This window comes from Lipophrys pholis (assembly GCF_963383615.2).
Source record: "Lipophrys pholis genome assembly, contig: SCAFFOLD_731, whole genome shotgun sequence".
NCBI lineage: Eukaryota > Metazoa > Chordata > Actinopteri > Blenniiformes > Blenniidae > Lipophrys > Lipophrys pholis.
The window spans coordinates 2,501-15,599 of record NW_028292127.1 but is presented as its reverse complement, the minus strand read 5'-3'; the positions used below and the strand labels follow the sequence as shown (position 1 = coordinate 15,599).

The 13,099-nt window shown below is 49.6% G+C and overlaps 2 protein-coding genes across 2 annotated transcripts in view; one reads left to right on the top strand and one right to left on the bottom strand.

Annotated features, from left to right (window-relative positions):
- Positions 1-366: 366 nt before the first annotated feature.
- Positions 367-8,915, top strand: LOC308128156 (nesprin-2-like). The gene is made up of 16 exons (XM_080493835.1): positions 367-526; positions 883-1,070; positions 1,382-1,532; positions 2,280-2,462; positions 3,163-3,300; positions 3,438-3,632; positions 3,723-4,035; positions 4,924-4,979; positions 5,148-5,280; positions 5,410-5,618; positions 5,878-6,081; positions 6,155-6,283; positions 6,697-6,885; positions 7,340-7,390; positions 7,811-7,845; positions 7,952-8,915. The coding sequence occupies exons 1-16, from the start codon at positions 416-418 to the stop codon at positions 8,253-8,255; spliced, it is 2,589 nt and encodes an 862-aa protein (XP_080349961.1). The 5' UTR covers positions 367-415; the 3' UTR covers positions 8,256-8,915.
- Positions 8,831-13,099, bottom strand: part of LOC308128157 (estrogen receptor beta-like) — a 5,818-nt gene continuing 1,549 nt past the window's right edge. The window contains exons 2-4 of the mRNA XM_080493836.1: positions 12,124-12,307; positions 10,880-11,143; positions 8,831-10,261 (exon numbers count right to left, since the gene is read on the bottom strand). Coding sequence (XP_080349962.1) covers positions 10,138-10,261; positions 10,880-11,143; positions 12,124-12,307 — 572 coding nt within the window. The 3' untranslated portion in view covers positions 8,831-10,137. The remainder of the gene's footprint in view (positions 10,262-10,879; positions 11,144-12,123; positions 12,308-13,099) is intronic.

Below are 13,099 nucleotides of genomic sequence, written 5' to 3'. Positions count from 1 at the left end.
AGAGCGTCTCCCTCCTCTAACATCAGATTATAGAGCATCTCCCTCCTCTAACATCAGATTATAGAGCGTCTCCCTCCCTTAACATCAGATTATAGAGCGTCTCCCTCCTCTAACATCAGATTATAGAGCATCTCCCTCCTCTAACATCAGATTATAGAGCGTCTCCCTCCCTTAACATCAGATTATAGAGCGTCTCCCTCCTCTAACATCAGATTATAGAGCATCTCCCTCCTCTAACATCAGATTATAGAGCGTCTCCCTCCCTTAACATCAGATTATAGAGCGTCTCCCTCCTCTAACATCAGATTATAGAGCGTCTCCCTCCTCTAACATCAGATTATAGAGCGTCTCCTCTGCCTGCAGGGTGAGGAAGTTGAAGGAGACGCTCTTCACGGTGCAGCAGTTGGATAAGAACATGAGCAGCCTGAGGACCTGGCTCTGTCGCATCGAGGCCGAACTCGCCAAGCCGCTCGTCTACAATGTGTGTCACAGTGAGGAGATCCAGAGGAAGCTGGCTGAGCAGCAGGTACACTCTCTCACACACTCTCAAACACTCACACACTCTCTCACACACTCTTTCACACACTCTCGCACACTCTCAAACACACTCTCACTCTCACACACTCTCAAACACTCACACACTCTCTCACACACTCTTTCACACTCTCACACACTCTCAAACACTCAAACACACTCTCACACACTCTCACACACACTCTCACTCTCACACACACTCACACACACTCTCACTCTCACACGCTCTCACACTCTCACAACTTTACAAAATCTGGTGAAAATTCCAGAAAGAAGAAGAAGAAATTGGTGAAAAGTGATTCTAATGTTTGAAGATAAATTTCTAATTGACGAACTCTGGATCTTCAGGATCTGCAGCGCGACATCGAGCAGCACACGGACAGCGTGGCGTCGGTCCTGACGCTCTGCGACGTTTTGCTGCACGACGCCGACGCCTGCGGCAGCGACTCAGAGAACGACTCCATCCAGCAGACGACGCGCAGCCTGGACCGCCGCTGGAGGAACATCTGCGCCATGTCCATGGAGCGCCGGATGAGGTGAGGGTCCGAGTCCCGCCTCTCACTCCTCCCTCTCCCTCCTTAAGCTCCTCCCTCTCCCTCCTTAAGCTCCTCCCTCTCCCGCCTCATGCTCCTCCCTCTCCCTCCTTAAGCTCCTCCCTCTCCCTCCTTAAGCTCCTCCCTCTCCCTCATTAAGCTCCTCCCCCTCCCTCCTTAAGCTCCTCCCTCTCCCTCCTTAAGCTCCTCCCTCTTCCTCATTAAGCGCCTCCCTCTCCCTCCTTAAGCTCCTCCCTCTTCCTCATTAAGCTCCTCCCTCTCCCGCCTCATGCTCCTCCCTCGCTGTCTGGCAGGATCGAGGAGACATGGCGTCTCTGGTGTAAGTTCCTTGACGACTACTCTCGCTTCGAGGACTGGCTGAAGACGGCGGAGTTCACCGCCGCCCGCCCCGAGTCCGCCGACGTTCTCTACACCGGCGCCAAGGAGGAGCTCAAGAAGTTTGAGGTCGGTCCCACACCTAGAGTCCAGTTTGAGTCGCTGAAACGACCAAACATCCTCGTTCTACATGACGAGGACGAAACAACAAAGTCAAAATCTCAATAAATACAAAGCAAGATTGGAGGTGAAATGATTCAAAATGATAAAAACAGTCAGGTAAAGGAAAAACGTGGTCAACAGGGACCAGTCGGAGGTAAACAGGAGACAAACGGTTGAAATTGTTAAGTTAAATGACAATATATCCTGAAGAATATTAAAAATATTAAATAAAACAAACCTGGTTAAAAAGCTTCAAACTCAAAATAAAAGTGTTGTCAAAATAAACAGTCGATATAAAAGAACAAAAACGGGATGAAAAACTGTCAAAATGTGAAGTTAATTGATGAAAAAATCTAAACTGTGAGAGTTTATATCAAACTTAGAATCAAAGATCTGGTCACTGCGACGTCTTCACTTCATTTCTCTCTCTGGATTACCAGCAGATTAACTTCAGGTAATCTGGACTCTGCCTCCGTCTCCATGGTAACCGTAACCGGGATAAATAACAGTGCTGACCTACATCAGAGAACACAGAGATCCAGAACCAGGCTGGAAGATAATCCTCAAACGGGACAAATAATCCAGTTTCTCACCAAAATATCTTCAGTTTGTTTTGATTTTTCGAATAAAAATTCTTCTTAAATAAGTTTGAATTAAATGAGCTCGTGTTTATTAAACTGTTCTGATGAAGGAAACGTGTGTGTGGTTCTGAAGGGTTTCCAGCGTCAGGTTCTGGAGTGGCTCACTCAGCTGGAGCTGCTGAACAAACAGTTCCGCCGTCTGGCCCGGGAGAACCGGACCGACGCCTCCAGCCGGCTGCGGGTTCTGGTCCAGGACGGGAACCAGAGGTGGGACGTCCTGCAGAGGAGGGTGGGCTGCGTGCTGCGGAGACTCAAGGTGAGGCCCCACCCCCTTATAACTCCGCCTCCCTCACAGCTTCGGCCCTGATAGCTCCGCCCCCTCCAGAAGGAGGTCAGACATCACCCGTTCACTGCAGCAGATGGACGAAGGCAGACAGCTGACCTTTGACCTCTGCTGGCTCCGCCCCTGTAATCCAGCAACATCGTCTTCACGGAGAAGAAACGGATGAGAAAATATTTTTATTGTCCTGAAATGACGAATGTTAAAACACCAGGAAGTCTTTATAATCCAGGACATTTTCATCATTTAGATGTTTATAGATTCTGACCTTGATAATCTGATGTGAACTTTATTTATTTCATCCTGTAAGAAGCTCGTGGTGACATTAGCATTAGCATTAGCAATGTTAGGCTAGGCTACGCTAAGCTAAGCTAGTTTCACCGCGACTGTAATGAGACGTTCTGCTGAATAAGACACGTTGTGACGTCTCCTGTCCTCCTGAATAAGACACGTTGTGACGTCTGTCCTGCTGAATAAGACGAGTTGTGACGTCTCCTGTCCTCCTGAATAAGACACGTTGTGACGTCTCCTGTCCTCCTGAATAAGACACGTTGTGACATCTCCTGTCCTCCTGAATAAGACACGTTGTGACGTCTCCTGTCCTCATGAATAAGACACGTTGTGACGTCTCCTGTCCTCCTGAATAAGACACGTTGTGACGTCTCCTGTCCTGCAGCACTTCACCAGTCAGCGCGAAGACTTCGAGGGAAGTCGAGAGGCGATCCTGGTCTGGCTGACGGAGATGGACCTGCAGCTCACCAACGTGGAACATTTCTCCCAGAGTGACATGGAGGACAAGATGAGGCAGCTGCACGTGAGTCTGCTCTTCATCATCATCATCATCATCATCATTGTACTGTAGTCTGATAGTTGACAAAGTGTTGAAGGTTCCTCGGGTTCTTAAAGTTCTGAGGATTTAAAAGAGTGTTTTGTGTGCCGGCGGCTCCGCAGGGGTTCCAGCAGGAGATCAGTGAGAACGCCAGCAGGATCGACGGGCTGATCGTGTTCGGGGAGCAGCTGATCCAGAAGAGCTCGCCGCTGGACGCCGTCCTGATCGAGGACGAGCTGCAGGAGCTGCACTCGTACTGCCAGGAGGTTTTTGGTCGCGTGTCTCGGTTCCACCAGCGGCTGGTCAGCAGGAGGCCGGTCGGTACCGGGGGCTCTCTGGGGGAGTGGGGGGGTGGGGGGGTCGGCAGCGGTCTGACTCCTCCCTCTCTGTTCCGTCTGGTTCTGAAGGTTCTGAAGGTTCTGGAGGAGGACGCCTCCGACATGGACGACCCCTCCGACCTCACTACCGGCGTGTCCTGGACGGAGACCACGGCGAGGAGGAGGAGGAGGAGGAGCAGGAGGAAGGGGGAGGAGGACGACGCCCCGGCGCCGGGCCGGCCCGCCATGTGCCACCTCCTGCCCCCCCCCATGGAGCAGTCGGGCCGGGAGACCCCGGTCAGCGTGGATTCCATCCCCCTGGAGTGGGACCACACCGTGGATGTGGGGGGGTCGTCTTCTCATGAGGATGACGACGACGCCCCCTTCTTCAGCGCACTGTCAGGTACCAGAGTGGGGGGGTCACTTCACTGTGATGATACATCGAAGGGTTTCAGAGGTCAAAGGTCACGAGGCCCCGCCCCCTTGGGTGCAGCTGTCGTGTGGTTAACCTGCAGCCTTCCTTCCAGACGTCACAGTGACGAAGAGCTCAGAGTCGTTTGTAGAGGCGGTCCAAGCCCCGGGTAGTGCTAAGCCCCTCCCCCACAGCGTGCTCCTCCCCCACAGCATGCTCCTCCCCCACAGCGTGCTCCTCCCCCACAGCATGCTCCTCCCCCACAGCATGCCCCTCCCCCACAGCATGCCCCGCCCCCGCATGATTATTATCTTTCAGTTTATATCTTGAAACATCTGCATGATGCATGAAGTGGATTTTGTTTTCTACTCAGAATGAAGCAAAAAACTGGGACCACTTAGCATGAGCGAGCATCAGGTAGCATTACTAGCATCAGGTAGCATTACTAGCATCAGGTAGCATTACTAGCATCAGGTAGCATCAGGTAGCATCACTAGCATCAGGTAGCATCACTAGCTTCACGTGAAGACATATCGTCAGTTATCGTGGAATTCCAACAAAGAATAGTGTGCGGTTAGCTTGTTAGCATCAGCAGGTTAATTGTTATTAACTAAAATATTTCACTTTATAATCCAAACGCAGATCAGTCGCATGGAAACTAAAAGCTGGTTTGAAATAGTGACTCACTGCACCATCTGGTGGCAGAAACTGGTATTGCAGGACTTTTTCTTAATGTAGCTGAGAAGACTTCTCTGGTTGTTTTTACTACAAAAGTCTCAGACGAGTTGTAAAAACAGTTTTTATGAGTTTTCAGGGATGGTTTTAAAGTAACTGTTGTTTTCTACAGACGATTAAAGTTTTTCCTCTTTTTGTCCCCAGTGAAGTCGGTGAACAGCTGGGAGCTGCAACCGGAGAGGAAACCACTGCACGGCTACGTCAGTACACACACACACACACACACACACACACACACACACACACACACACACACACACACACACACACACACACACACACACACACACACACACACACACACACACACACACACACACACACAGGGAGGGTTTTGAGATTGTGTGTGTGTGTGTGTGTGTGTGCAGGTGAAGCTCATGTCAGAGTGCAGCGGCAGCATCGACAGTGTGAATCGAGTGAAACTGATCCTGAACGACGAGGAGGAGGAGCTGGAGGAGGCGGGACTGACCTGCAGCACTGAGAGCAAGCAGACTGGAGCAGGTACGTAGGGGGCGGGGCCACGGCTATTCACTATAACTTGGTATGAAGGTATTAAATTACACCGTTCAACTTGACGATCAGTCACCAAATCTTTCATTATAAACCAACACGACACGTGTCTCTGCTCAGGTGTGATCGAGCGCTGGGAGCTGCTTCTCGCTCAGAAGTTCAGCGACTCGGACGTCAGGCAGGACCTGGAGCAGTGGAACAAGCTGAACTCTGATCTCTGTGATGTCACTTCCTGGCTGGGCCGCGTGCTGCCGGAGCTGGAGAGGCTGCAGCGGATCGCTCCGTCCAGCAGCGTCCGCGACATCGAGGATAACATCAGGAAGCTCAAGGTGACGCTACGCTACGTTAGCAGAGCACTGCAGGAGGAAGATGCTCTATAATCTGGATGAAAGAAACATAGCGAAGGAAGCTAACTGCTAGTTCAACACGCTAATGCTAATGAGTTAGTTTATAGTGAAATAGTAACCGAGTGACTCAACAGCTTGAATTACTACTAATGCTAAAGCTAACAGCAGCAACAAGCCCGCTGTTAGCTTCAGTACTTACTAGTTACTCGTAGTAATGAGTTACTGTCTGTTTCCTGTCCAGGAGATGCAGAGAAGCTTCAGCAGCTATAAATGTCTGATGATCTCGGTGAACCTGAGCAGCCGTCACTTCCTGCACGGCGGCGGCGGCTCGGAGCTGCAGGAGCTGCAGGAGGCGCTGAGCTCGGCCAATCAGAGCTGGGCGGCGGCCTGCAGCGGCGTGGAGAGCTGGGAGAGGAAGCTGCAGGCGGCGCTGCTGCAGTGTCAGGTCAGACCGACGCCTCCGGAGATCAGACGCTCCCCACCGACGTGTCCTTCACCTCCTTCTTGTCGTCCTGCAGGAGTTCCACCAGGCGCTGCACGGCCTGCTGCTCTTTCTGGCTCAGGCCGAGAACAAGCTGCAGTCGGTGAACGTCGGCGAGCCGTCGCTCAGCCGCTCCGTCCTGCTGCAGCACCGACTCACACTGACGGTGAGACGACCGGCGGTCCACACTGATGATCCTCTGCTGGTTTCACTTCCTGCTTCTTGCTGTGATCGAGTTCAGTTCTAGAGAAAATCACGTGTTGATCATGAAGGAGCTTCAGGTGTTCCAACAGTTAGAGAAGCACCAGATGAACGAGGGGTCCAGAACTGATGGTTCTCAATATCTTAGATTAAAGATTCAGAAAAATAGAAAGCAGCAGTGAATCTGAACAATCTGTCTTTGTTTAAGCTCAGTTAACGAACTGATCAGGTTTAACTGAACTTGTTGGTTTAAAGAAGTGAGAGAAGCTCGGGGACATAAAATATGTTGAGAGGTTCTGAATCGTGTTTCGTTTGTTTCTGACACGTCTGGAACAAACCAGACTAAATATTGATGTGTCGACCTGCTGTTCCCTGCAGAGCCTCCAGGAGGCGCTCCGGGCGCGGCAGCAGCAGGTGTCCTCGCTGCAGGACATTTCTTCAGAGTTGCTGCTGGAGGCCGGAGGAGACGACGGCGTGGAGGCCAGAGAGAAAGTCCACGTCATCGGGAACAAGCTGCACCTGCTGCTGAGGAGAACGTCTGCAGAGCTGCAGCGGCTGCAGGAGGCGGTACGACCCCGCAGAACACTGGGGGGGGGGGGGTCTCTGCTGTCCTTCAGGTGTCTGGGTGTCACTTCCTGTGGCCTGGGGTTTAGGGTGGTGTCGGTCTGCGGGGCGCCGTCACACCTGGCCCACGCCTCAGGACTCTTTATCAGCGCCCCCTGCAGGGTGACAATCACTCTGACAGCATGACCCACTGACACGCAGAATCCCCCCAGGGGGTAAACACTGGTATCTGTGTCGTCTTGGTGGAGATCCAGACCACTGGTGCCATTGTAGACCACACACACACACACACACACACACACACACACACACACACACACACACACACACACACTGCAGTGCTTACCTTCAGGGAGGTGGACACTCCAATGCAAAAGAAAAAGGCGGCGGTACATCAGGACCTCCTGAGCTTCATCACGTCTCAATACTTCTTCTTCTTCTTCTGTTTCTTCTCCAGGAATCGTCGACCAGCTCAGACAGCTGCAGCTCAGCGCCGCCGCCAGAGAAGGTAGGAAACTCTTCCTCCTGCTTTTTAATGGCAACTCATCTTCACCTTCAGCTGAACGGTTCCTGTGTGGATGTTAGTCGATGTGTTGGTAGGAACTGGTTCTTCTGCACATGCTCAGTAGAACCAATCAGAACAGTTTCCTCCATAGTGTCATGACTCCCAGTCCGAATTCTCCTGGACTTGGTACTTTTATTTTGACAGTCACCATAATATCAATCCATCTTGGTGGTCTGTCCACTAGAACGTCTGTGTTCTCCTGTTGTTGATGTTTAGAGCTCTTTGTTCTCTGCTGTGTGTGTGTGTTCAGTACTAAATCTAACAACAGCACCAACTAGTGGCCCAACATGGAAACTTAGATTTATTTAAGGTTTATTGCGTCGTGTTCTCTGCTGTCTAATCATGAACCTGGTTTGGTTCCAGGATGACGCTGCAGGAGAACAACCAGCCACTGAAAGGTTTGATTATTTCCGCCCAGTTAATCTGAATAAGATCACAGACGCTGACCGATGGTTCCTGAGGGTCGTCTGTTGTTGACGTGATGTTTGACCTTCCTGGTTCCAGGGTGGCGGTTGGCCCCGCCCCTCCCAGAGCCTTCCTGTCCCGGGTTCTGCGCGCCGCCGTCCCACTGCAGCTGCTGCTGCTGCTGCTGCTGCTGCTGCTGCTCTCTGCCTGGCGCCGCAGGGCGACGACACCTACAGCTGCACGCTGTCCAACAACTTCGCCCGCTCCTTCTACCCCATGCTGCGCTACACCAACGGGCCCCCGCCCACGTGACCCGGGGGCGCCGCCTCCTTGTCGTATTGAGAGAAGAAGCCATATTTCCAGAGGTTTTTCTAAGAATCTGACCTTCCTGCCCGACGACTGAACTCTTCTTTTCTTACATTTTGTAAAAGCAACACGTGGATTATTTCAACCTCCTAGAACTTTAAGGTTTATCTAAAGTGAAGAATTCTCCCTTAATCATGAACATTTTCCCTGATTTGGAGACTTTTAATTATTGAAGCTGCAGAAAGCTTCACGTCATGTTTTGTCTGTGTCACTTAAAGTTCCTCTGCCAGGATCCTCCAGAATCCTCCAGGATCCTCCAGGACATGAAAACATGTCATCCAAACCTCTGTGGAGGAAAGTCCTCGTCACACTCAGCATTTTACTGCAGGTTGAAATGAGAGGAATCACTTTTATATTCATTTCTAGGAAGCAGAGGTTAAACATTTGTCCTGGAGGAGGAACTTTAAAGAGATTTAAAGGTTCAGTGTGTCACGTTAGAACTACAACTTCAGTGTCTCTTTACAGACTGTACCTTTAAAGTTCTGCTTTTGTTACACAAACAGGAAACAAACCAGTGAAGTCTGAAAGTAGCCGACCAATCACAGAGCAGCAAAATCCTCCAATCAAAGTGTACATAGTCCGAAGCGCCGACAGAACAAACAAAACAACACGTGTGTCAAGTTTGATTTATTTTCTCTTATTTATGGACGTAAAGATTGTCTTTGATTGGTTGATAATAAACCGTGTTTGCCAGGATTCATTGTGTGTGTGTGTGTGTGTGTGTGTGTGTGTGTGTGTGTGTGTGTGTGTGTGTGTGTGTGTGTGTGTGTGTGTGTGTGTGTGTGTGTGTGTGTGTGTGTGTGTGTGTGTGTGTGTGTGTGTGTGTGTGTTCATGCATGTACAGACATCAGTGAAAGGAGAGTAAAACATTTCTGTCGATGATCTGGAACCAAGACTGAATTTTACACAAAGTCCCAACAAAACAAAATGTGAGCTAGTTGGTCCTGAGCTGCAGTACCACGGTGAACCACCAGGTGGTGTCATGAGTACAGCAAGCTATACGGCACTCTAAAATAAGAAATGGGGTTTTTCTTTCCGCAGTTCATTAAAATAATTTTACACAAAGTGTAGAAACTTGTTAAAGTCTAAATGGAGTTCATCTGTCATCAAGTCCAAAGAAGTAATCCAGATTAAGATGACATCATCACTTCAAACTCTGATTTGTAGATGTTGCATTAACAGTTTAGACCAGATCAAATTCATCTGGGCCCAAAACAAATGTTACCCCTTTCATTTTATTCTTTTAACCTTCAGTTGTGCCACGTTAACATTTTTCCTTTTTTAACATCGTCAGTCTTTTTGACTATTTTAGCTTTGGATCGTTGGAAAGTTGTTTCCCTCCTCAGAACAGAAAAGCTGTGATTCAGTTGTATAAAGAAAAATCCTATAATTCTTCCTACATTGTTATTTTATTTACATCGATTGCATATATGGCACCTTTTAGGACTCGAGGATTTTATTAGATTTGAAATAAGTCAGTTTTAGCGTTTTAGGGGTTAAAGTGAACTTGTCGTGTGTAAACTCAGTCCGAGTCGCTGCAGATGAACAGAGGTGAGATTTTAACAGTCGTTTTGCTAAAAAGGCCACAAACCTGTCGCAGGAAGAGAAAAACCTGCAGGAACCAGAGAAACACCAGAGTCCACGGTGGAACGTATGGAAGGAGGAACACCACAGTGTGACGGAGAACCGCAGAGCCGTCGCAACATCAAAGTGAAAAAAAGATACAAATACTGTCGATATCAAAAAGAGCACGAGGTCAGAGGTCAGACGCTCCAGCCGTGCACCACGCACAGGAAATACTTACGCACACAAAATATACATTCAAATGAGAAAATCTCTTGAATCCCCAAAGACTGAAAACCACAGGAAACCACGTTACCTCACCACGGCACTTTGCTTTGAGGACTAGGAGCTAAAGTTCAGTCCGTTAGTCCAGGACGAGGATGATGATCGGGGGGGATGAAGGAGGCGGGCTCCACTGACGGGGTCTCGGCCCCCCCCACGGCCCCCCCGGCCAGAGGCCACGGCTCCACAGGCAGGAACCTGCCAGGGAACGAAAAACATTTCAAATCCTCAGAAACGTTTCAACGGATTTTTATCAACGGCAAGAAAATAACAAATCAGTAGAAATGAAACCAAACTGGCGTTCCGCAGGGCTTGGTACTCCAGTTATCCTACACAAGTACAACTAGAGCGACACCCGGTAGAGCGCCGACCGTCACCAACGCCACATTTGTTTGAACTGAGTTAGCTGCGCTGGCATGATAGCCATTAGCTCATAGCAATGCTAACTAGCGTGTCAGGTAGCTACATCACTGTGTGAAACACTGAGCGTCTCCATGGCAACAGACGCTGCTCTCCTTTGATCTCCATGAGGAGCCTCTCCCATCCGCTTTGTATGAGACATTCTTCTGCAGTGTTTTGGGATTTATTCAGAAACGTTCAGCCGCTAACGTCCCAACATCTCCTGGATTGGTCCTTGATGGGGACAAATCATCCCTGATGACTTCATAGAACTCAGGTGAAGAGTTTTGGGCCAAAAATTTGTAAAATACAAACAAACCAATAAATACAGAGGAAAACAACCTCCTCGCCCAACTTTGGCAACAGAAATGAGAGAAATGTCGGAGTTTGCGACGCTTCCAGCTGAATGAAACCTACTGGCTGCTGCTCATCACTGAGCTCTGTGAAGGGGGCGGGGCCTGCAGGTGTCGGTCCAGCGTCGCGGCTTCACTCTGAGGCGCGGCGGTGCAGTTAGCGGCGGCCGTGTGCAGCGGGTCGGAGTAGGTGTCGGAGCCGGGCGAGGACGAGGCGGTTTGACTGCTGCTGCTGGGCGTGTTGGCGTCCAACATCTCCAGCAGGAGGTCGTAGACCAGCACCACGTTCTTCCTCTTCATGGAGGACAGGTGGTCCATGCCCTTGTTACTGCAGACAGGAAGTAGTTTCACCTTTAACGTTACAATCCGGAAGAATCTCGTCTTAAAACACAGGAGCAATGACCTTGCCACCTAGCCGTAATACCAGTTTCTACCGCTAGATGGCGTAGTGAATCGGCGTGTTGACGTTCATAGACGTGACAGATTAACCCCTAAAGCGCCATTGGGGATTACGGTAAATAAACAAATGAACTAAATGTCTCCACATTCAGCCGGTCTGGATGTGAATTTAAGACATCGGAGAATTTATTTCCCGTCTTTGATATTTTCTCGACCACGACTGAGACTCGTTGATGTCGATCTGCCAGAAGGAGCAGAGAGTCGTACCAGACTAGAAGGTTTGACTTCCTCTGTTAGAGCATTTGGATTGTTGAAGTTACTAAAGTGTTAAATATCGTTGGAAACTTCACAATGAGGACAATTAGGTGTCTTTGCTATTTTTAAATGTTTCTTTCAATGTCCAGCGTGTGGCGCTGAAGGGTCGAGTACGCAAACAAAACGCAGTGTAGAAATAGTCCAAGATCCATTTGATGTCGAGTTACGTTTTTTTTTTTCTTGAGATGTAAAAAAAAAAATTTAATTTGAACATTAGCAACAATTTTAAGGGGACTTAACCACACCGCCACCCAGTGGACAAAAGAGTTACTACACCGATCGGACACCTTTAACACGAGTCTCTGCAGAAAAAGTCTGATGTTTCTGCTTGGCTCTCAGCAGCTAGCGTGTAGCCCGCGTGTGGCCAGCGTGTAGCCCGTGTGTGGCCAGCGTGTTGCTAGCGTGTAGCCCGTGTGTGGCCAGCGTGTTGCTAGCATGTAGCCAGCGTGTGGCCAGCGTGTTGCTAGCGTGTGGCCAGCGTGTTGCTAGCGTGTAGCCAGCGTGTGGCCAGCGTGTTGCTAGCGTGTGGCCAGCGTGTAGCTAGCGTGTAGCCAGCATGTGGCCAGCGTGTTGCTAGCGTTGTTCAGGACCTACCTGACGTGGCGGATGTGCGACAGCAGCATGGTGAGGTGGCCGAGCCGCAGCGTCTGCTGCTGCGAGGACAGGCCCAGTTTGGAGATGGCCCAGACCAGAGCGTCGATCACAGAGTCCAGCAGACGCAGCAGCTTGTTCCGACTCTCCAGCTCCTCGGCCGTCTGCGGAGAACTCGTACACAGATCTACACAACAACACACACAACAACACAGTCAGCTACACAACAACACAGTCAGCTACACAACAACACAGTCAGCTACACAACAACACAGTCAGCTACACAACAACAAGCTGCATCAGCTACAAACACGCAGATCGAAAAGTTCTTCCATCAAATTGCAGCTGAAATCTGCTCAATGCTGCGTAAAGCTACGTAGTATCGCAAAATACAATTTAATAAGTAACTAAATATTTTCCACCATTCTTATCAACAATATCTGGAGACTGAAATTGAGCTAATTACATTATGAAACACCGATCGATTAAATCGCTCATCGTTCAGCAGAACGGCTCCTTTTTATCAACCTTTAGTTTCAGCAAATAAAAACTAGAAATAAATGAGAGAATCGCTGCTGGACGACACTGTGGTGCAGTGGTTTGATGTTCCATCGCTCGGTGCAGAAAAACAAGACGCACACACACACACACACACACACACACACACACACACACACACACACACACACACACACACACACACACACACACACACACACACACACACACACACACACACAATGAAATGTCAGTAAAACATTGTGAATATCACCTTCTTCATTCTGACTCGCCACAAACCAACGACCTCGATTCTCCAGGTCAAACACTAGAGGGCAGCAGAGGGACGGAGCTGGACGTCAACCGACCAGTCCACACACAGTACAGTGTGTGTGTGTGTGTGTGTGTGTGTGTGTGTGTGTGTGTGTCTGCATGTGCGTTTGTGTCAATGGGAGTGTGTGTATGTAAATTTGCAAGTTGG

What these genes read in the sequence shown, in the direction of transcription:
- LOC308128156 (XM_080493835.1), top strand. Translation starts at nt 416, where the DNA reads ATGAGCAGCCTGAGGACCTGGCTCTGTCGCATCGAGGCCGAACTCGCC. An exon ending in GCGTGCTGCGGAGACTCAAG is followed by an intron (nt 2,463 to 3,162) that starts GTGAGGCCCCAC and finishes CCTGTCCTGCAG; the next exon opens with CACTTCACCAGTCAGCGCGA. An exon ending in GAGCAAGCAGACTGGAGCAG is followed by an intron (nt 5,281 to 5,409) that starts GTACGTAGGGGG and finishes GTCTCTGCTCAG; the next exon opens with GTGTGATCGAGCGCTGGGAG.